The sequence below is a fragment of the Dothidotthia symphoricarpi genome (genome assembly GCF_010015815.1).
Source record: "Dothidotthia symphoricarpi CBS 119687 unplaced genomic scaffold P153scaffold_29, whole genome shotgun sequence".
Classification (NCBI taxonomy): Eukaryota; Fungi; Ascomycota; class Dothideomycetes; order Pleosporales; family Dothidotthiaceae; genus Dothidotthia; species Dothidotthia symphoricarpi.
In genome coordinates this window covers 83,274-106,787 of record NW_022985036.1, presented here as the reverse complement: position 1 = coordinate 106,787, position 23,514 = coordinate 83,274, and the positions used below count along the sequence as shown (strand labels likewise).

The window sequence follows — 23,514 nt, the reverse complement described above, 5'->3', positions numbered from 1 at the left end:
ATCCTGACGTACTGTGCTTATAAACGGATGGATTGTAGTGACCAACAGTCTCGTCAGAAGAATTGTGCGTGGTCTCGTCTGGGGAGACTAATAGTTTTTGAGATGCTGTTTTGTGTTTTCTTTTTCTTCTGTCTGCAGTGTAATTCCTATTTTTATCCAGGTGAAAACTGCATCGTCGAAACGTTCTTTGTAGATTCGTGTCGCACGTGGTGACAGGCTGGCGACATCCGTTTTCGATGCATATGTTGTTATTCCTACTCTCCACTCTTGTGATGTGTTCCAGCTTTCGCTTCTGGGTAGCAGATGCTAGAGCATCGTCTGAATTTCTGTTGTGGGAGCTCATTGCATCTCGAGTTGTTTACAGTCGGTGTCGTGTTGTTGTTGATGCGCGCGTTTACACGTCGCGTCGGGAGCTAACAGCGAATCACGCTAGAGATGCACGAGCCTCGCCTAATCTCGCTCGGGCTCATGACAACACAAGCTCATGACAGCTCATGACAGCTCATGACAAACTCATGACAGGCTCATGACAGGCTCATGACAGCTGACAAATCACATCCCACTCTTAGTTGGGCTCATCGGCGCTGGGCTCCGAAAGACATTCCTCTCAACAATGGAATTAATTCGCGCACAGAATATCAACAACGTCCTGGATAAGTTTACGTTTTGATATACATCATTATGTTTGTCTGCAAGGTATCCATTGATCCCTGATACATGTACTTAAACGCATTGCTCTCGGATACTACGCTTACTTCTCCACCACGATCACAGCAGTGTCACTACACAAAACTTCCAACCTTGCCATTTTCATGGGCTCGTGCATGGTGAAAGCCTCCGTTGAAATCCTGGATCTCGTAGCAATACTCTCGTCGCAGAGCTTCGCAATGTAGATGGAGTTCTTGTGCCCATCAATGATCACGAGGTTGAAGACGCACCCGTTCAACAAGAATATCATGTCGCCCCTCCATCAAACACCGTTGACAGAGGCTAATTGCATGTGTACTGGAGTAAAAAGAGATGCTGTGTTAATAGGCTCCGCACAAATGAGAATCGTCGACTACAAAACCCAATCGTTAATAACTATATGAGACCTGTTCTTGCGGCAATACAGCGACGTCATGACATTCTTCGGAAGCCACCATAGTGCGCAGGAATCTGCTGCCGCGGACTACACAGGGCGGCGCAGATGTGCTTCATTGGTCCTCCCCTCGGCAATATACGCATTGGAGAACGTGCACACATGTCTCCAGCAATATCTGTATGTCTTGTTGAGCTTATCTTTTTTCGCTCTGTTAATAATGACTCCCCTTGTGTTCAGTTTAGCCGCATTACTTGAGTCCCAAACGCATTCTACCATGGGGTTGGCTTAATTGAGATATTGTCTCTCACTACCTTCTTCATCTCGAAAGGGATGGTATGCTAATCTGATGTGGTGTTACATATTTCTCCATGGTTCTGTCACAATCTGTACTTTGAATTCAGAACAAAACGTACTTCACAACCAAACCTCAAAATCCTACTCGGTCACCTTGAGCAGCTAGGCTTCCATTCGGATGTAGTACGACAAGATTGTCGCAACCGGCTGACTTCTGAGAAGCATTTTGTGAGTTCAGGACGACGGGCATGGCGGCGTCGTCTTGCCGCTTGACGTCCCATGAATTTGGAGGCTTGGTCACGCCCAGTTTGCGGGTGTAACACCGGATCTACGAAAGTCTCGAGAATTTTCAGGTAATGTTTCATGATGATAGTTAATGCAGAAAGCTACTGACCCTCTACAGGTTCATGTATCACACTTGGAAGCCCATTACCGACAATATCATGAACTCCAACCTAGACATCACTGCAGACACAAATACTGTTTCATCTTCATTTGAGAGATTGAACTATAACATAATGATCGTGAGGTGAGTGGATATAATGGCGGAGAGGCCACAATGCCATGATCATGGAAGCGTATTTGGGAGGGCAGGTATGATGGCGTCCCCCTCTATGTTGATCACGACCAAGTATTCCCGTCAACGTCTAGCAATTTGTCTCTGATTACCGTAACACCAATCGTATTCGCTTCTGGCAGCCACAACTCCGGGCGCCATCGAACTTATATGCCGAGCACTGCAGTTCCTAGCATATGCCCACTGAGTGCGTCACCCTATTGCTAATCGTGATTTCCTCACTTTCAGGCACGCCACAGGCACACGTCCTCCTAGGAGGACCGCATTCATGATCAAATGAACGCGGAGGAGGAGCAACCAGACGATGTTGACGAGCCAGGGACGCAGCGTCCGCAGGCCGCTGCCGCTTCCAACATGACCAAAAACACGGCTCCACCGAAGCAGCGGGGTCATAGAGTCAGTCTGAGAATTGTGGCGGCATTGCAGCTTACGGTTAACCTCAAGGCCAAGATTCGCGAGCAAAGTGCCGCTGGAAAACGTTGCATTGACTCTACCAAGGGCACTAGCGGCTAGCAGTACAGCTTCCACAACTGCGAGAACGGCTCGTATAACCAGGCACACACGAGCGGATTCGACGAACAAATGACCCACATGACTATGAGAAGGTAGGGAGTGCGAGCTCCGTCAAGGTCTACGAAAGTAGGCATACTTCTGGACAATTCACACGAGCAAGCGACCACAGTCCAGTACCACTTCATCAGAATCCTGAGCCGCTGAGGTTGAAGCTGCAATCCACTCAGACCGATCTTAGGCTGGTCATCGATGTCGAAAGTAATCATCCGGGATAGACACCTTGGAACACAGCTTCAATGATGGCACACTGATGAAAGGGACCGCAGATGAAACGCGTTGAACGCGACGCACGGGTAGCTCAACATGCAACAATTCAACATGTTAACCGGAGTCAGAATACAAAGCCACTCGCAGATCTGATTGTACATGCCGCCCGAATCGGGCCGATGAACGAGGAGATGCAAACCCCAACGCTCAATAAGGCAGAAAATATCGCGGTCACCTTCCTATTGAACTCCTCAACGACACGGGTAAGCAAGTAAGATTCGCGTCAAGACCGACAATCCACTTCAGCGCATGGCATACATGATGGAGCTCACCAATCAGGGCATAGTCGATGTCGCGAGCAAGCCAGGCTTTGACCATTGCACCCCGATTATTCGTCAGGAAATGACATGTAACGAGCATGCCCACGAAGTCAACTATGAAGCTAAAGTGCGCGCAAGCAATGATGCAAGCTCTGTTCAATCCTGCATGTGCTTTGGAGTTATAACCATTGGGATTTTGAACTCGCGCACAGCGAAGACCGCAATGGATATACAACTTCTTCCCTTGGAACGTGGTCAGGGGGTGAATTATGATTATGCTCGTGCTCCGAACAGATTGCTTGGATATGTAACGTCGTCTTTCGACTAATCAATGACGTTCTCCAGAACTTCATTTACGATTGTGTACCGGGCCTTTGAGAAATACAAACCGAGACTTCCTCTCCAGACCACATCTTAGAGCGTCTTCGGCATGCGCCTGGTTACTCGAGTCAAAGGTAGCTAGCTCATGCAACGCGGTGCATTATTCCGGATCTGCAGAACGCGGGCGGTTAGTGAGGAGGATTCGGAGGCGCAGAAGAGCTCGTCGGCGAGGCTATACAGCTCGGCGATCTGGTCGTTCATGGGAGAAACTCTCAAGGTCGCCGTTAACAAGTATTGAGGTAGGGAATTGCCCATGTTCAAGATGCATGGGGCTGGCAATTCCGTCGACGTCGTCGTTTACCTTCGCATCATGACCTGCCAATATCGGCAAGAGCTCAGTCACTGGATGAATCTTGGTCGAATCAGTCGATTGTAAGACGAGATCACAAGCTCGCAGACAATAAGAGGTTACACTTCGATCCAAGCAGCATTGCGATGGAACAGGAGCTTGTAGGTGACTCCCAGACCGGATGACGAATACAGTCTGCTACACGGTTGCAACGAATGATCGTATCGCAGAGCCCGCCTTCACACGACTCCCGAATACGCTAATGATTCCTATCGTAGCATCGAATACATGTTTCATCAAGGAGGCAAGTTCGTATCCAGCATCAGACTCAGACTTGAGCGGTGTCCATGCCCTCACTATCTTGACGGACGATGTCAGCGCCAAGTTCACAACAAACTTCGCCAACTCAAGATAAACCTGTTCAAGACCTGGAACTAGCAAGGCTGCATAGTCCCGTTCTCATCTACTGTTAATGAAGTTGGGGTGCGCCGTATCAGTCCATTTGCAATTTCAGCCTAGTCGAGCTGCCCATGTCCAGGATCACAGTCATGTCGTCGGTATTTTCGTTCTCGTTCTCGTTCTCGGCGCGATGGCGACACGGGCAGTCGTGGAAAAAATATCTGACTCTACGTAGCGTGTTACAACAGATAAGATAGGTGGGTGTGGAAGACCTATCATGTCCACAACTGCATCTGCGGCGCCAGTGGTTGCTCGGACGCTCTCGCGATGGACGCTCCGGTGACGCAACTTACGTCTCCGGAGTCTTGTACAAATATCCTCGAGCTCTCATTCAGGCAAAAGGTCCACCACTTTCAGCCGCTCGACGTTCACCGAACCCATCGACGTGGCTGAGGGAACGTCAGTTGAGCTACACAGCCGGTCTTTCGGCAACAAGATCGATTTGAATGAACTCATGTCAGCCACCTATCCCCAGTCCAACGCCGTTCTCGCGGTCGAGATATCGCTAAGAGCTTGAATATGGACACTCTGGAGTACATGTTTGAAGACAGCTGCAGCACCGCGTTCCTGACAGGCCTCTAGACGAACGACTCTTTCCTCCTGAAGACTACACATTGTAAAAGATATACGCCGAACCGGGTTATTGCCCGTAGAGCTGCAAGGTCTTTCGGAATGGCAGATTGGGAAGGCTTGCGTGCTGAAGCTCTTCAAGACCTGCAAGACCTTCGGGCCTGAGGCTTCATGGAGAGTCATTAATGCAACCACCAATTCCACATCGTATCACAAGACCGATACATCTCGAACTGGTAAGCTCTTTCGTCAGATTCGCCTCGAGCAGACCTTCGAGAACGGATCGAATTGGTACGAGAACCGAAAATGGCGGGTTAGAAGACATAGACGCAGGAATTATGGGGTATCATTGCTATACATGTAAGTGCCTACTGAAGCTAAGCGCAGGATCAGACGGACATCATCATCGCCAAAGTCACAGACCGACTAACCTATCTCCAAAGTCGTACACGGCATCCCATGCCGTGGACTAGCGCCAGGTCTACATACCCAGAAGCCACGGTATCCGCCCAGCATCGCAAACCAAACGCTCATACCCATTCCGACCGCCCATCCTCAGGAGCGGCGGGAGCGGCAGCGGCAGCGGCACCGTCACTGTCACCGCTGCTTTTCCTCCCCAAAACCGCCTTACACCGACCAAGCCCCCTCCTCAACACCTCCCGTAGCCGCCCCCTCTCCTTCCTTGGCACTTCGCGCATGGCATCAGCATGAGGATCCTCAAGCGGCGTCGCATCTTGATTCTCAACCCCAGTCAAATGCGGGGCGCATGTCACGTTGACTATCCATGTCAGTTCTCAGCGGGCCGGCAACAACGACTCAGGACAGGAACTCACCGCAGACATTTGTGACGCGAGGAAGCGCGGTAGACGCCTTGCCCATATCATGAAGCATCTGTTCGCCCAGCGAAAAGTGGAAGGGGCAGCGTATCGCGGTCTGGGAGCCGACACAGCATTGGCCAAACGTCTAAGCAATGTTAGTCAAGAGCCTCGTAATGAAGAGGGAGTGCATACAGCTCGACATTCAGCTGTGACGTATACGACTGCATTCTGCGCAAATGCTTCGCCGCACCGAAAACACCGGTATGCGCCACGGCAGGTTGGGGGGTGCCAGTCGTGTGAGCGAACGGGGAGGAGGTGCGGCGTGGACGCGAGCTTGGAGGCGGTGGTGGCTACACAGGATCGACAGACAAGATGGTTTTCATCACACGAGACGGATCGCCGGGAAAGGAGCGGGACGGGCTCCTCGCAGATCAGGCAGCAGTCGTCGTCGATAAGGATTGTCGCAGGGGATTGGTGGAAGTGGTGGATGCAGACGGGACATATCACGGTCTTTTGGTCGTTGTTGCGTCGCGCGGGGGTCGGAGGGATGTCGTAGGTTGACTGCGGTGCGCCGGCGTCGAGCATGGATGGGGATGCGATTTCTGGGGCGGAGTATGGTCGTTGCGTGTTCTGCGGTTGTGTAAGCTCATGGCCGTCGACGTCAAGGCATTCATTCGGCTTCGCAACTACTCACCTGGCGCTGCTCGACGGCACTTCCAATCGAGCTGCGATGATCGCTCAGATCCAGCGTATCTCCTGTGCTCGACGACTTGATGGACGCGCGCGCGCTGGCGGTTGTCTCTAGAGCCCGAACTTGTTGGCCAGTCACCCTCCTCAGCGGCGGCATACCCATGGCAACTCTGGTAGTCTCGTCGTCGTCGAGGTATTCGTCGGTACGGAACCCCAGGCTCACGGTCTGGGAAATGGTCAGCGGTGGACCTTCTCATCGCGATCTGGGCCCATTGACTCACCGTACTCGGAGATGAAGGACGTCGACTGCTTGCCGTGGGCAGTGTCGCCAACTCGTCCGAGTGTCGCGGTTCCTCAGCGTGGTGAACGGCGCAATGGCTGTCGGGAGCTGTGGGGTTGATGTCCTGTCTGGAGATGCTGTCCAGTGTTGGCAAATCTGTCATGTCGCCCGCCGTGCGCGTGTATCTGCCATCAAATCGCTTCATCATGCTCCGTCGCCGAAAGCTTGACGAGGGAAGAGGCTCAGGCATGGGTGCTCAAGAGTCGTAGAACAGGGATGATGCGCGTCAAAGTTCGCGAGATGGTGCGCAACCAGAGCGTGTGTGTGCGGGGAAGCGGAGGAGAAGTCAGCGCCTGTTCGCCTCGGTGGATCAGTGTATCAGCAAAACCGCGGTGAAGTGAAGGAGAGCGTCGAAACTGGTCAAATCTTGCCTGTTGCGCGACGCCAAGGACGTCATAACCAAGTTGAGTCAATCGCAGGGCCGGGTCAAGCGCGTTGCGCAGTGTGCGAGAGTGAAGGTGGCTATCTCCTTGGGCAAAATCCTTGCGCAAGAGGCCGACGTGGATGGACATGATGCTTTCTGGTGAACGGCCATGACAACGTCGCAAAGGCCATGGCTTGAGCAAGTTGCGCCTTGGTTCGATCCGTTGCATGCGACAACTCGAATCTCGAGTAGGAAGTGCTCAGATCAGTGGCGGTACGTGGAGGTGGGCCGCGTCCTTGAGCAAACGGTCGAGGTGAAGGAGGGATGCATGTTGTGGATGCAAACGAACTTTCTTGCCGCGGGTGGAAATTCGGTGGTGAAGGTTTGGGTGTTCGAAATTTGATGAAAAACACGTCAAGATGAGCTTTGGGCGAGTATCTGTCGAGCAGAAGGTTATTTGTTGGGCGACTTTAGATGATTGCCCTGGAAGCAAGGAAAGAGGTTGGCCATGGGGAGCATGCGCACCAAAGAGAGATGTTTGCAGAACAGGCCATTGCTTGTGTGAGAGAAGATTACAACAGATATAATAAAAGATCAATAAGTGACTGCGAAGAATGAGAGAGGCTGGTTGTTGGACTCGGACAACGATGCAAGGAAACACAGCATTGGGATAGTCCTGTGTATCGCCACAAACGGAACTTTGGGGAGGGAGTGAATGAGCCCACAAGCCACAGCCCTGACCATACATGTGGCTTGAACGTCGTCATCACAGCAGCTGCAAAAAGATAGTCTTGGGCCAAGGCTAGAGACAGCGATTGTGGTGCAGAGAAGAATGACGAAACAGGAAGACAGAGACTCTTCCTCACTACGCATAGTTCCCTGCGTGAGTTTCCCTGCCTGAGTTTTCCTGCCTGAGTTTCCCAATTTAGACTCGGGTAGACAAGACGCTGCAACAAGATGCACGCACCCCTGTCCCCGCATCTCCACAAATCGTACAAGGCATGTTTCCGAAATCAGGACATGCTTATCGCAACCAGCTTAGCGTCGCCGTTCCTACCCGCTAGCATGTGGAGTATGCGGGTCCACATCTCTTTCCGCATGAATTGCTCTTTCATCGCGACTTTTAGGCCTGCAGCCGTAAAACACCATCATAACAGGCTCTCACAAAAGTGGTAAATTAGTTTGATATTCTATGACGCTGTACAAAAAATATCGCTGCGGAGCAGTTGTCGTGAGTTATTGGTGGGGGCGGTGAAGGTTCGGAGACTGAACGGAGAATCGAATGGAAGCAATCAGATCCCGGCAGCGGAAATTGCCGCGGGATCCGGAGCGCCAACGCCGCGAAAAACTCAGAACCTCCTCGTCGCACAACACTCGTATACAGCCCCCTTCATTTCACCAACATGCAAACAACCATACGCACCTTGAACCAGAAATCACGCCCCGAGACGCTCCCCGTCATGCCACCCCACAAGCCCTGTCTTACTCCTCACCGCACCTGTCGGAACGATGCACAACAAGGCTGGACAGGCAGGTGATGCATCTTATCGGTCTGAAACCAGCAATGCAACCCTTTCAGAAAGCTTGCATGCTTGAGCACAGGCAGTGGCGGAGTTGAGCGCTGTGAAATTCCGCTCATGTTTGTCCAGAGACCCACTCCACACGGACGACCCACATCAATAGCCTGTTTTCTTTCATTGTGATCGGAAGTATCAGGAGAACGCAGCCGACCGGCCGGTCAATCCAGACTTCCCTGCCGATTTGCTGCATTGACGCTACTGGCTCGGGCCGACGGGATGTCATGTCACGGCGAGACCTAATGCATTAGGGAAACGAGCAGTCGGCTAGCATGTGACAAGCTGTTTTTTGGGCGACCAATGAAATCATGGTGGATTCGGATGCAGCAAATTCTCGGCATCTGCCGCATCTCAACGCAAGGGGCCCCTCTCGCGTGTGCATGCAAGGGGTGATCGTTTGTTGTGCCCGCTTTGACGTCAGACAGGAAGACGCTGATGGCTTGCAGAGAATGCCATCATTGTCTAATCATTGGAATTTTTGTCATGTTCGCTGGTGGCCGTGGGGTCCTCACCATGGAGTCTCTCTACTCGCTTAGCATTATCACGTGCCTACGCGTAGGCTGTTGTTACAACGCCACCTCGATGCCGCCTACTGACAACCTCAACACCGCTGTACGCTTCCCGCCGCTCGAACCATGTCTTGCACCATCACTCCGCCTTATGACGCACGGTTGAAGTCGCTCAATGGCGTTCCTGACTTTGCCTACACTCGCGCCGCATAGATCTCAGACCGGGCTGGCACAACTTCAGCCATTGAAGTCAGTCGTTGTTGGAGAACAGACAATGTCTTCTCCTCCTACACTCTGATCGCCACCCCTGCAGCTTTGAAAGAGATGTTATGTTTGCGGTCTGAACCAGCGCGCTGTCATGTCTGAGGCATTGACGGGTACTGGCATCAACACACCCCTCTGGACGATGTATATGATAGACTTGCACCTGGCAGCTGCTCCCAGTTCTTCAGTTACCAGCGATATTCCTCGGACGTGGACGCCTTCACTCTGCAGTAAGTACTGCTCTCTCCCCGCCTGAAGCAGATGAATATGGCTAACACATTGTCATGTTCAAAGTCCGATCGTGCCAGTTGAAAGACGGGTCAAACCATTCCACTGTAACTACAAGCCATTCCACCGTAAGTACAAGCCACACCACCCATCCATACACAACGTCCAACACCGTGCTCGCAGCCTCAACTTCAACACCGCAAACATGTCTCGTCTCCAAGCCCTCGACTACCGTCGCATACGCAACCTCACAGCCGCCCGCAAGAACCTCAACATGGCGCGCAAGGAGGTGTACAGAGGCCTCAAGCTCCAGCATTCACAGCTCAGCACCCGCAACGAAAAGTTCGACGAAGCGAAACGCGATCTCGCCCATGTCATGGCTCGGATCAGGACCCTGTTCCAAGACTACGACAGCAACGATCGCGACCTTGCCAAGAAGTTGGACTGCATCGTAGCAGACATCACCTTCATCAACACCATCCAACTATCCTGGGGAAAGCATTTCCAGAACCAACCTGGCTATTCGAGACCGGACACCGTTCCTGACATTGCCCCGGTACTTGCGCCGTTTCTTGGAAGATGGCAAGAGGCGGTTGGTTTGCATGGGGAGTACAACCGCGCCTGGGACGATCTGGCAACGACCGGGCAGGATGTGGACGAGTCGGAGTTCACGATGGATAGCTTCAGGGAGTGTCTGATCGCTCGGGTGGAGGGGGAGGATTCTGATGGAGACGCTACTGAGAGTGTGGACACTGATGGAGAGGTTGCCCAAGGTGAGGATAGTGATGTTGAGGATATGAACCTTGAGGATGGAGATGAGACTGACGTCGAGGACGTCGTTGGAGGTGGTATGGAGCTGGATGGTGAGATCGTGAATGATGAGGATCTGGATGGCAATTTGTAGTTCCACCAGGACATGGGACCGCCTTGTTGCCGATGTGTTTTGTCATGACTAAAACTCAGCCTAGCTGTGCATCTTTGCACTGGGTCTGAGCAGAGTATTATATAGTCTGTATGATTACTACGTTTGATTTTCCTACACTTCTTCCATTTGTTTCTTGACGAGCTGATATGGCATCTTTCTTACTGCTTGAACTTCTCAACAAGGAAAAAGACGGACTTTGGCGCGAAAGAGATGAAGCCTTCCTTTATACTCGATAGATCAGCTTGCTTGAGCTCATCTCATACAAGCAACCCATTCATACAGAATACGGGCATGTTATGCAGCACCCGCTCTCAAACTCGTCGGTACAAAGTCTCGCTCCTTGAACACTTGAGCGACCGGGTTTATGGATGTGGTCTTGCCTTCGACTGACACCAATGTCAATGCGAATTTCAATGTCCGGTCGGGTTCGGCAAGCGGGAAGAAAGGGCGAGCTATGTGTGCGCATGTGAAGGAAATACCCCAAGAAGGGTATTTCATGAGGATAGTCTCTAAAATCGCAGCCGTGGTGAACAGCTGACTACCATCAATAAACTTCTTGCATACGATTGATCAGGAGGCCGTTGAAATTGCCAGTCGGGAGTGTAGGACATACCGTTACGGAGACGAGCGTACATAACATTGATAACGAAGTGGAAGTGAGTTTCAGCACAGAACCTGCGCATTTCGAATTCATGATAAGCCAATCAAACTACGTCATCTGCGGGGTTCAACGAGTCCGGGCATGGCATAGCTTCTGACAACGGCGATGGACATGGCCCCGAGCACGTCGTAGCCTGGATCTCGGAGTTTTTCATTGGCACAGTTTGCCTATGAGATTATACCCTTTCTACGACATAAAAGAGGTAGTGAAGTGCATGACTTCGCAAACCCATCATTACCCGAACAGAAATGAGAGGTCGTGGCGAGTTCTCTGAGGCTGTTTGGTATGGTGATGAACATGTACTGGCATCGTGTAGCCTGTAAGTCCATCTACTCGTGACCTCGTGTGAACGACTAACGCGATGAATGAAACTGACTGTGTATAGCGAGTTGCGTATTCTTTCGTCTTTGGCGCAGTGCTTCCACGATGACGCTGATGTGCACATGTCTCGCGCCTGCCATCACTACACACAATGAATCCCCCCTCCGCGAATTGGTCAGGACGCTTCTGAATGTTTACGATCAAGCCAGCAAAGAAGACGAATACGCATAACTGCGCAGCTCATCTTTCTGATCCACAACAGCCTACACGGCGATATGGCACCCCGCAAACCCACAACGACCCTCGAAACGATAACGAGCCACTCGCAGTGCTAGGGAATCTCCAAATCCAGCACCCGCTGCCAGAAGAGAGTCATATCCAAGCGGCGCGTACAACGTATCAAACAGATTCTACGCGCGCCAGGAGCAAGACACAGACTACGATGCCGAGCAGCCCGTCCGCTGCAAAAAGGCGCCGCTCGTCATTCACTCCAACACGAACAGTGACGAAAGCAACAGGGAGGTTCTGATCTCGCAATTCCGCACGTCAGCCACGACAGCCACGGCAACACAGCTCTGATATAGCCACAAACCGCACCGCGCCGCATGCCTCGCGTCGACCCTGGCAACAGCAAGAGATCTTTTCGCTCTGCTGGCGCATGTGCGCGCCGATACTCTTGGTGCATTGCTCATCAATCGTGCGGCGGCCAGGATACAAAATTCGCTACGGTTGGTGGGGGGTTGAGTTGTTGCACGTGCGCGGGAAAGGTAGCAGAGGTGGGTTATGCAATGCCGCAACGTCATTCTGTGCATGTTGTTATCTGGATGCGGCGGCGTTCATGTCAAACGTATGTGAGCTGGGGTGCTGGCGCATAAGGCGGTGCATACGGTTCGTGGGATATGAAAGGCGGGAGTGGGCACCGTTGCTGATCTGGAGGAGAGTATTGCAAAGCATCTACGAGTCGCTATCTCCTCCGACCTCAAGACGTCCATCGCCGTCGGCCTCACCACCGACTTCCTCGAAGCTATGCAATCCGACACTGCCGCCTCGCTCGACAAGCAGTCGATACGCAACAACATCAAGACTCTCTGTAAGAAGCTCAATCTCGTTGAAATCGCCGTAGACAGCCCACACACCCAGGGAGATGAGACAGCGCGCATGCTAAATATCCGGTTGCAGGGTATTTGACCAACACGATCAAATGGCAAGAGATGGAAATCAAGCAATTGGCAAAGCTGGCCAGGAACATGCTCGTATGCATGACTAGTCCGCCGTCATCTACGTCTCATTCGCGAGGCCACAGTCGTGGTATGGTTATTATTCGTCGCCAATGTCTCCCACGCCGACACTGGCACGTCATGTCTGTCCGATGTAGCCACTTCCCTCGTGTTCACCATCTCCACTTCGCCCATCTTGCTTGTCATCGCCGATACTCCCGGCATCTCCTCTACTATTACCTCCTTCTATCCCACTACATATAACAACAAACCCCTTCCGTGCCTTCCAAAACGAACGCCGACGCCAGTACAAACAGTCAATCAGCTTTTCACGCGCCAAGCATCATGAACAAGCTTACACCCCAGAGAATAGCGTTGTCGATGAATTTGCTGTAGCTCCGAACTGCACAGTGAACAGGAATGCGGAGTGGTATGTTCGTAGGCAGATTGAGGGATGAAATGAGATAGAGGATTTGTGGTAACGCTCAATGCGCAGATAGAAGAGCTTGGCGAGTGAACGGGCATGCAAGTTCGAAGAGATATACCTTATTCTCACTCCAAGAAAATGCTCGGCACATCGAACGCTGGTGAATGTTGGAACTGCAGCTGGTTTCTTTTCTCGCACAGTACATTCGCTGCGACCTCCATTAAGATGTCCTTTGTTGCAAGGTCGTGTTGGTTTCGCGAGTGGAAGTCAAGGCGAGGTGCCTCTACAGAAGCTGAGTGGGCGTAGAGCAGGCTGTGATGATACGCCCTCAGCTCGGAAGAAGACGTCCAGCCCCGCTCGATCTCACGATACGCAGGGATCTGACCATCGGCTTTCGCAAAGACGCACGACATATGTGTGCCGGCCGCGGGACAGTGCCGTCAGCCGTCACCGTGGAGTTTGTTGAGACCGCCCTCCGCCCCTTCGTTGAAGCCGGTGCTGGTCTTAGGCTGCGTCGTGGGCGATAAGCTCGCCGTGTTGTCTTTCCTCGAGCTTGTGAAGTACGTCTGGGAAAGCATAAAGGTAGTGTCTGGTGAGCCGAGCTCGGGGGACCTAGTCGGGGCGGTTGGTATGCATTCATTGTCGACGAGAGGCGTGCGCCAGGATGATGTGGATGAGCGTCCCCATGTTCAATTCTGAGGTATCGTAGTTGAGGTGGTTGAAGACTCAGTGTTTCTTACACCAATCCTGAGCCGCTACCTCCGGCATCTTCGTTGATCATTTTTCCGCCTCGTCGAGAATACCGGAGCGTTTCAGAATGACAATTGCCACCGCTGCGAGCTTCCGCTCCCAGTTCTTATTGCTGACAGACAGTCTATCGCTCGCAATGGCCATTTGGTTTAGGTTCCAGAACCAGCAAAGAAAAGTCTCGCAAGCGAATTTCGAATTCTGGGAGCATCCTCGAAAGGAATTAAGGTGCTTCAGCGGCTTGGAGCTTCAATCGAGACTTTGCAGAAGGCACTTCGAGACAAGCTATGTTTTGTAAACTATGATGATTCAGTGAAAGATAAATACAAAGAGCTAAAGGATGAGACTGAGATCAGTCGACGGACAACCTGAAAGGATATCACCGGTGATGATCTGTGGTACTCAAGTTTCTCCTGCAAAACCACCATTAAGGCGCAGAGTATGCATAACCCCCTTACCCGCTGTTTTCTTGTCCCTCCAGTCCTTCCCAGAAATCTCTCGAACCGCTGACTGCGTGCTCGGAACCTCGGGCCTCGAAATACCCATGGACCTCCTCTTTTACCCACTAAGAGTGGAGCATCGTGAAGCGTCCCCGATTCCATAATCCATCTCCTTCCTGGAATGAGTTTTCCTGGATTCCCAGCACTACGTCATCCAGGGACAACGTCGATGCTGATGGGTTTCACGGCTTCGATCCGGATGAGGATAGGCGAGATTTGTTGTGCCTATATGGGTTGCTGGGTTCTGGTTCTGGCAGGGAACCCTGTGTTGCAAATTTAGCAAGAGGACGAAGACTTGAATGTGCTACTATAGATGATGGGGTCGAGGAGAGGGCAGAATAACTGTTTCATACGAAAGTGGAAACCTTGGTCATTGGAATGGCATTGCTACCGTTGTACACCGAGATCTGGCAGGGAGGGTGTAGTGAGCCATCTCGGGCGCCATCTGAAGGGCATGAATTGTGGTGGAATGTTTGTTCTCAATGGCAGTAGTCATGTCATGAGGCGCCATTATGAACATATAAGAACGTATGTCTGCAAATTGTATTATCGTCGGCGCTGTGAGAGTTTGAGAGCTTAAACCGGGGCTTACATAGACGAGGTGATAAAGCTTCTGGGTGAGTCAGCTGACGACGATATCAAGAGTGGTGTGATAGTTGGAGTAGAAATTGGAGCCGTGCTCGAGTCGTGGTAGAGTCTTTCATAGAAGTCCCAAGATGCCTAACCTTGAGGACAATACGTGAAAGACACTGAGGACCTTGAGACAGTAGTGAGTATTCCAGGGACGGGTACTAAAGAGATAGACAAGAGAGGCATACTGCATAAAAGAAGCTCGGTATCCTGTGCTGCATATCAGATTTTGCTGAGATTGCGACACGTTGGTATTGTAACCTGGCTATATCTCTCTATGTCCCACATATATCTACTCTGTATAGTTGGAACACGCGTGTATGCGACCGGCAATGCTGGAAGAATATTTTCCCAACTAGAGAGTATCGAAGTACATTGAACGAAGGAATGCTTGTTGGAGTAAAAGATATGTTCGAGGAGTGTCAACCATAATGTGGAATTGGTTGACTGATTGTGACTGATTCACTCGGTTCACAATGCCGACGTGCAAGAGTTGCTGGACAAAGAACGTGACCTGACGTGGAACAGGCTTGTTGGAAAACTCTACTCCCGACCGTAAATTACTTACTTTTCTCCAATTATTAAACCCTGTATACCTGTCCTCATTGCCAACTGCTTTCTAGTCTACTTGACTTTAATGTCTTTTTTATTCCGATGTCGCTCCTCACGAGTCCTTCCCCTATCTTCCCTTTCTTCTGTCTAGCCGAGCGTCATCACAGATATGAGATACGTAAGGTCTTGGACGGGCATGAGCGTACGCAGGTCGTTGAAGTAGTTGTCGGCTGTGCGGTACGCATGATAAGAACTTCTGGAGTCATCGGGTGCTCAGTATTCTTACTCCACGACGACGACTAGAGAAGACCAAATCAGCAACGACTTCATTGTTCTTTATTCAAGCTCTCCTCTGGATAGCGCGCACAACTTGTTCTCGTATCTCCATTCCCGGCCCGGCCCCGACCCCCGAGCAATATCGTGACCCACTCCCTTGCTTTCCTAACCGACACAGGTTGTCGGTCTCGACGCTATTTTCCACAAATGTATCCGGCTGTCACGATAGCAAATGCCTTGCTCCGGCCTGCCATAGTCATTGATTATTGCGTATCGAGGTACCCTCGAGTGTCATCGCGGCGGGCAGTCGCAATCATGGTGAGCATGCAACGGGGGCTAAACCAATTCCACAGACGCGTTCGAAGTAACATGCGTAGATCAATATTTGTACAGAGGAAGATCGAAAGATGCAGTTGTGCGCGTAATCAACGATATGTAATGACACTCATCGAGGAATTGGTGGCAGTGAGGAGGCTCGAGTAATCACGTTTTACACTTTCACCGTGTGAGTCCACTTGAAGATAGCTTATTATATCCTACGCCCGAGGCAGAAGGTAAGGATTTCTTATCAGATCATGGAAAGCGCCCATGAGTCGGTGTAAAAGGATCTCTTCGATTCGAAATGTTGATTAAAGGGGAGGATAGACAGCTTCATGGCAATTTTTTTGCTGCAGCAATGTTGATCTGAGAAGAGAGAATGATGCTAGATAAGCTGGGTACAGCTGGATTTGGTTGCTGAGCAAAGTTTAGTCGATACGGCTTTGGATGTATTGAGTGTAAACAGCGGAAGTTGACCTACTGCGCGAATCGACACTATCTAGCTCTTTAGCTGCTCATATCAGTATCCAACCCTGCGCTAAGACTTTAGCAAGTCTGTCTTTAAATCTACAACCCGATTTGGTTGCTCGACGTCATCTACTGCTGCGAGCTCCGATACCGTAAGCCTATCATAACGAAACGCCAAGTCACATGAGAGCGCGACGTACATCCCTTCTTTGACTTCTGGGGGCTGTCGAGATTGTTGAAGTATATTATATATGCCCAACCAACAGAAAAGTTCGTATCTCCTTGCTGCACCACGCAGTTGCTTGTCTCGCCTACTTTCAACTTCGCTCTTGATTCTGTGGTTGCGGACGCTTCGGCCAATCAGCGTGTATCACAGATAGACTTATCGATAAATGTTCACAAAAGTCGCGCTAGCGTGACCTGCGCCCGCGTTTGCACTCAGCGTCACGTCGACCTCGAAGTTACCTCATCTCACCGCTATCTCTCACCCAGCGTCTACCTGCCCACCATGCCGCATAAACGCTCTCTTTCGGAAGCATCTGACCCGGAGTCTCCCCGTCCGCTCAAGGACCACACCCCGTCAGCCGCGCAATCATCCTCACAGTCCTTGGTATCTCCTCTTTCGCACGACAACCTCGAGCTCTGGGACCTGCAGTCTGGACAGGACTCTCGGTCTACCGCCTCCACATCTGTACGCACTCCCTCTGTATTGACTGCATCTCTTGCCTCCGGAAGCGACATGGGTAACCCCGTCGATGAAACGGATAAGCTCGAGGCTTTCAACATCTACGTCAATTCCATGGCTACACTACCGGTGGACCTCCGAGAGTATATTCAGAAGGAGATCGAAGCTCCTCGAAAGGTCTGGTCACCTGCCGCCACGAACTTGTATCGCAATCAACCATCCGCCCGAAATGCCAATGAGCGAAGCGGCATCGACATCCTGGCAGATGACCTCCTCTTCCGAGATGAGGTCCATGGTGGCGAAGACCACATTTGCCGCGTTGCCGAAGCCTACTTGCGAACCGCACACCTTCCCACGGCGCCTTCAGCTCTTGTGGAGAAACAGCACGGCAAAGTCTTAACGCAGCCTATTGCGGACACGGCTATCGGCTATATATCTTCGAAAGACTCCAAGGACCGTGCAGTCGCACCGTTAACCCGGAAAGAAGAATTAGTGGTAAGTGAGATCTGCAGCTCATTTGTGTTCCGGTCCCCATAGACTTACACGTCCCAAGATAACGCCAGACGCTCTGGTGTCGATGATTCACTTTCCTTTTTTGACCTGCCAATGGAAGAGTGCGACAGGCACTGGCGGAACCATGTCTCATGCCCAGAATCAGTCTGCTCGCGATGGCACCGCTATAGTAAACTACCTGCATGATTTCTACACCAGGGCCGCTCATGAACCTTCTGCCGTGGATACCTGCCATTGGTCTGTAACATGCGACATGCACTCGGCCATGCTTTGGGTTCACTGGCGCAACTTCAACAAGGAGGAACAGATTGTAGAGCATCACATGACGTTGGTCGATCAACAGTTCCTGCGTTCCGCCAAAGATGTGAACAACAAGGCTATGGAAGGCTTCCGAAGTCAGCTACGTAACATCCTCAACTGGGCCCTCGGTCAACGCCTACACAATCTGAAGGCGGCTATCCCACAATATGAGGTCAACGAGGCGAAGAAGCTGAAGCGTGCCATTCCAGCAGCTGCGCGTAAGGCTTCTCAGCAGACGTCAAACCAGGGACGTGGCAGCAATTCGAGAGCATTGTCCGAAGAGTCGTCACCGCAAAGCTCGAAGCGTCCGAAAATCGGATCAACAAACCAACAGCAGCTCGACTGAAGAGCATGACAATTGCAGATATTTAGCGGTGGAGAACAGGCCATGGCGTCATGATCAGCGACTTTGATTTTTCAATACCCCTTCCCTTTCCTTTTCCCACATGCGAGATGACAGCACGGGGAACCCTAGCATGCGAAATAACTGATTTCCGATCTTCTTCTTGTGTACTACATTGTAGAAATGTTATGCGCTTTCCTTGGCTGTTTTCATGCGTAGTCGTGTGCATGACGTCCAAAGCAGCAAATAAAATGATCTTGAGGCATAGAAGTCAACTAAACGGCACTATCAAAGGACTTAAGGTTGTCACATCATGGTCTGAGTGCCTCCCGACAACATTGAAATTCGTACTTTTACGACCTCTGATTCAGATGTTTTGGATTTCTGACCGATATCAATATTATGATAGAGTAACTATGGACACGCTAGTGGCAGTCCCTTCTAACGACTCGATATATCGCCTCTCGTCGCTGCTCTGACTTTGGGTGTTAGCCCGGTCGAGAACATACAGAATGGACGGAGTCAGATTGGGGTACTCTGCTTTCTTCTTCCGAATATCGGCAGGTTTACGACCGCAACTATCGACTACTCAAGCCACAGTCTCAATGTGTGGACTATACTCCCCGGTATGTCTTGTTCGTGATGAGTCTGATAGGTACATTCACCTCGACGGCATAGGTCTTTGAAACGGTCAGAACAGCTTTGGATGATAATTCACCTTCGTGTTTCGTGGTACGAGCGAGAGCATCGAGAATCAAACCTTTTATGGCTCGATATATGGGGCACAGAGTGAGTATAAGAGCTGATGTGAGGTAGAAGCTTGTTGGAGTTTACGCGTATGGCCACAAAATCCCCCCAAAGTAGACGACTTTTTCTTCAAAACGGCTTAGCGAACTTAACTGATTGATCCAGGACTGGCATGAGGCATTCCCAGCTGCTTGCGATTTGGACATGATGGCAGCATCCCCGAAGCCTCAAAGCGCAACCTCAACCATTCGCGGATAATGTAGCACGTTGATACCTTGACACACGTCTATGTCGCACACGTCTAACCCAGACGAACGACCGTCACCGCAAACATAGTATATCCACAACATGTACCAAGCGGGAGTATTCGTCGACGAGCTCGCCGGCCTTCTTTCCCAAGTCGTTGCCTATGTACAACGGATAGTAGATATAGCATCCTGGGAGAGCTATATAGGTCTCGTGGAAGACATGAGCGTTTCGGAAACAGTCGTAAAGACACACGCCAATGCTTTCTTAAGGGTGGCTAGCAAGTTGGTCTGCACCATCTCATTAGGAATTTTCAAGATCACCACCAGGAGCGACTCAGAAACCAAATGTTTAACCAAAGTAAGTTTAACGTGCTTTGCTAACTTCAGGCTAGAACCTCGTCTCAAGCCCAGGACATAAACACATAAGAAACTGATCGTCAGAATCGCTAGCAGAGTATTTAATCCCCGCTTCTTAACGATATAATCCGCCGTCTCCGATTTCTTTTCAAACGCCGCTGCCGCTGAATTTGCCAAGCCCTTTCCATCATCACCATTATAATCCCAACCAACTGCGTAGAGGCCGTAAATACAATACATCTTGACGCCGAAGTCAAACAAAATGGATGGTCTTATTTATGACGCGTCTTCTAAATTCCATTAAGGGCGCGTGCTCGACCATCAGACATCCGCGTTAATATCAAGTATTCTACACGTCGCTCCTACGGCTATTCAATTGACTTTCTTAATGGTCGAGACAAAGGGTCTCAGCACGATTGGCGATCTGATCTCTGCACAGAATCATGCCGCAATTGGTGGTTCACCATTTCGCAGAGTCTCGGGGATTCAGGCTGCTTGGAACCTGCTGACAAACAAGAGCTCGACATCCGCAATATCGTTGACATTTTGAAATACACTTCACTTTTGCTTCTTCATTGTAACCAAGGGCCCTGCACATGAACTGTGGTTGCATTCCAGATGTGGTCTCTTCCGACGTGTGAAGGCCATGCGCAAGACCTTCTGTACTGCCCAGCTTGAATATTGGGTTGGGAACAGAGGTCATACACTATGTACTAAGACAGGAAGTTACAAAGAGTGCCAGGCCGAATATAAAAACCTAATATATGGCCATTCGATACTTGTCTAGAAAATTGTCGGTGCCTTCACGTTCTTCATTGTTCGTATTCGATACCTACAAGCGATGGATGTCTCGATAGCGAGCGACCAGACCAGAGAGTCGACTCGCTAGAGCCGTTGTGCATTTGATGAATGCATAACGAGCAGTGTTGACGCAGATGGAATGTAATGCGAGATATTAATTGCGGTGATGGACTCATAAGCGTTATACATGTCTGAACAACGATATCTCACGGCTATCATCATATAGACAAGATGGGGAGTCTACCAACATAGCATCAGGTACACCTAGGATCGTTGAGCGGTCTTTGAGCCTCCGCTGTGGGATTCACATCATCTTGTGTGGAGCATAGATTTCGTGGGCTAAATAACAAAGACGAGAGAGGTCAACACAATCCCAGATCTGATTTGCAGCCATGGTAATGTCGAAGTTTCTGAACCAAGGCCGGAAAAGATACACGGAAACCGGAAACATGGTTGTGCAGAGAAGACCCATTGCAAGCGGCGTCTATATCCACATAAGGGAAACACGTCATTATAATCACACAGAGGCAATCCACCCCTTTGCTCATAAATAGTCAGCATCAATTACCCACTTGCACCAGTTTCACCCAAAACCCTATCACTTCCCGGTATCCAGTACACTCCCCAAACACCAACAGCTTCATGCAGCACCTTGCCACGCACCGCAGCCATTTGGCGGCCTATCTTGACCAACGCATTACTACCTCTTTATCTGGCTTGCTGTGAACTTGCATTCCCTCCCAACTCCTCACTTCCGCGACGCCCGGAAGATACATCTTACTCAAGACCATGTACAGGTCAAACTCAACAAGGGCCAGTCCTCAAAAGCCCTCCTGACGTAGAGACTGTTCATGGTACTAGAGCGGAGAGGCAGCAGTGCGGGAGGAAGTCTGAGAACGAGAAGGTGTTGCGGCGCGGTGTTATGTAGCACTGAAGGGTTATGAGCGGAGATAGAAAGCTAACTGGGTGTTACAGACTGGAAGTGCAGCAGGGCGTCTGATTTGTTCGAAGGAAGCCGGGAAGAAGTGCTTAGATAATGACCAAGGAAATGCGAAGGACTTTTGAAGATGGGATTATTAGGACGAAGTAGGCGCTGATGGATGGGGGTAAGGAGGGCGAGGACGAGGCTGAGAATAGTCTTGCAGGTCGAGCTCAACCCCGTGAATCGAAAGTGTGAGAGTAGAGAGTCCCCAGAAGTAGACGGGCGAAAATTGGGGATCGCGGTCGAAGTCGATGCAAGGTCTCGTCATGGTGTGGGTAGATGCACCGGTGTAGAAATTCGTAGATAAGTGAACTGGTGCGTTGGCAGACCGCTGGATGTGTGGTAAAGAACGAATTCTGAACGATAGGACGGAGAACTGACTGATATACCTGGCAGTTCAGAGTGCAGGCGATGGTTAGGCCCAGGAAAGATGCGGGAGGTGCAGGAATGTTGGGAAAGGTGAGCGAGATTCCGTGAAGCTAAGCGAACTGCGGGATTGCCGAATGCGCACCTGAGAGACTAATGAAGATTTGAAAGCAATATCAGATGTCAAAGAGCTGGCCGAAATGCAGGTTAGTGTGGGGATAGACCTTGTGAATCCGGCTGTAAAAGACTTCAAGAAAGCAAGAGAGACGTATGACTTTGAGGAGCGGCGGAACCCCACCACTCCAAGACAGGGGGGACAAAGCGCGTCGACATGGCGCTGCTGTGTAACGTCGCGATCGTGACATGAACGTGACATGAACGTGACATGAAAACACGGAATGTAATGGCCGTATTTCTTCAGGAAGCTGTGCTTGATACCTTCTTCGCTCGTTTAATCAACCTCGCAATCTATCACGCGTTCTTCGCAGCAACAAAATGTCAAATCAACGCAATGAATGGCCGCTTCCCCCCCATAATTCAACAACAGCAGCAGCGCCTCTTTTCAGTCTGCTACTCCCTCCCTCCAACCACTTCCTCTCTCCCTTCCCTTTCCATCACCCATCTCAGAATCGCGACTCACGTCAACAGAATCGTTTCAAATCGAGACTCCGAGGCGTCGCTCACTCATGAAGCCCCGCGACAGCAATATCACGCCATCTACATACATCTTCCCGATCTTCTCGCGTCCACGCCAACGCCGACGCGACACTTCCTCATCACTTGCCCTCAAAGTCGCTTCCGCGCGCGATACACGTCTGAACCGCCCACGCTCACGGTGAAGCTGATCTATGGCCATACAAAACTCCTAGTTTTGCTGCAATGAGTACCAGAATAGGCGTACCGTGTCGAGGTACGGATCATGGGGAGTGATTTCGAGTTTCGCGTAATGTGGACGAAGATTGTCATAGCACCTTTGTCGCGCTGCAGCATGCATTGGTCTGATTGTTGCATAAAATTGTCGACGGTGTCGAAGTCTACTTTTCCGTCATCTTGCACGTCGTACAACGTCCGGTATCTCGATGATGAAAACCCTTTCCTGTCCTACCATTCGATGTTGTTGGTGCGGCGGCAAGGAAGCGAGACTGATGGTTCGGGCGGCGCGAGATATGTTCAAAATGATGGGAAGATGGGGGTTATGCCTGGGAGTTGGGTATGCGCTGAGCAGGATGTAGCTATCGGCACGCAGCGTGATGATGTCGCGGCACACAAACCGCTGCACTTGAAGCAGCAGTATTTCGATAGGAAGCCGCCGGCATTTCACAATCTGTGTGCAGCCCAGTAGACAGACTAGCTGTACAGTACAATCAGCACTCACACCCTGTGCATAGGACCAAGGGCTACCATTGCTGTTAGACGAGATGGGCTATATGTACCTCCGACCTCCTTTTCTACTGCTCATGATGTATTGGCCCCATATCCTGTCCCGCTCCCACTGCCGCTGGTCCGATCCCATGCTGCTCTCCGTTCCTTTACTCCCCCATGATGTCTCTTCTGCCACGTCCTATGCATCTCCGCATCCCTGTCGT

General features: G+C 50.9%; 5 protein-coding genes across 5 annotated transcripts; 4 read left to right on the top strand and 1 right to left on the bottom strand.

The window, feature by feature from the left end:
- Positions 1 to 1,956: 1,956 nt before the first annotated feature.
- Positions 1,957 to 3,383, top strand: P153DRAFT_412698 (uncharacterized protein; the record flags this gene model as incomplete). Its single annotated transcript, XM_033672117.1, has 4 exons — positions 1,957 to 2,351; positions 2,561 to 2,726; positions 2,883 to 2,998; positions 3,042 to 3,383. The coding sequence occupies exons 1-4, from the start codon at positions 2,232 to 2,234 to the stop codon at positions 3,381 to 3,383; spliced, it is 744 nt and encodes a 247-aa protein (XP_033517969.1). The 5' UTR covers positions 1,957 to 2,231.
- Positions 3,384 to 5,284: 1,901 nt separating this feature from the next.
- On the bottom strand, positions 5,285 to 6,792 carry P153DRAFT_391411 (uncharacterized protein; the record flags this gene model as incomplete). The annotated part of the gene is made up of 5 exons (XM_033671061.1): positions 5,285 to 5,532; positions 5,588 to 5,717; positions 5,765 to 6,202; positions 6,267 to 6,488; positions 6,544 to 6,792. The coding sequence occupies 5 exons, from the start codon at positions 6,790 to 6,792 to the stop codon at positions 5,285 to 5,287; spliced, it is 1,287 nt and encodes a 428-aa protein (XP_033517968.1).
- A 2,618-nt stretch (positions 6,793 to 9,410) lies between these two features.
- Positions 9,411 to 12,030, top strand: P153DRAFT_391410 (uncharacterized protein; the record flags this gene model as incomplete). Its single annotated transcript, XM_033671060.1, has 3 exons — positions 9,411 to 9,546; positions 9,625 to 10,444; positions 11,781 to 12,030. 3 exons carry the CDS (start codon positions 9,411 to 9,413, stop codon positions 12,028 to 12,030), a joined length of 1,206 nt encoding a protein of 401 aa, XP_033517967.1.
- Positions 12,031 to 17,325: 5,295 nt separating this feature from the next.
- Positions 17,326 to 18,430, top strand: P153DRAFT_303612 (uncharacterized protein; the record flags this gene model as incomplete). Its single annotated transcript, XM_033664529.1, has 2 exons — positions 17,326 to 17,766; positions 17,825 to 18,430. 2 exons carry the CDS (start codon positions 17,326 to 17,328, stop codon positions 18,428 to 18,430), a joined length of 1,047 nt encoding a protein of 348 aa, XP_033517966.1.
- Positions 18,431 to 22,331: 3,901 nt separating this feature from the next.
- Positions 22,332 to 22,811, top strand: P153DRAFT_391406 (uncharacterized protein; the record flags this gene model as incomplete). The annotated part of the gene is made up of 1 exon (XM_033671059.1): positions 22,332 to 22,811. One exon carries the CDS (start codon positions 22,332 to 22,334, stop codon positions 22,809 to 22,811), a length of 480 nt encoding a protein of 159 aa, XP_033517965.1.
- Positions 22,812 to 23,514: the final 703 nt, after the last annotated feature.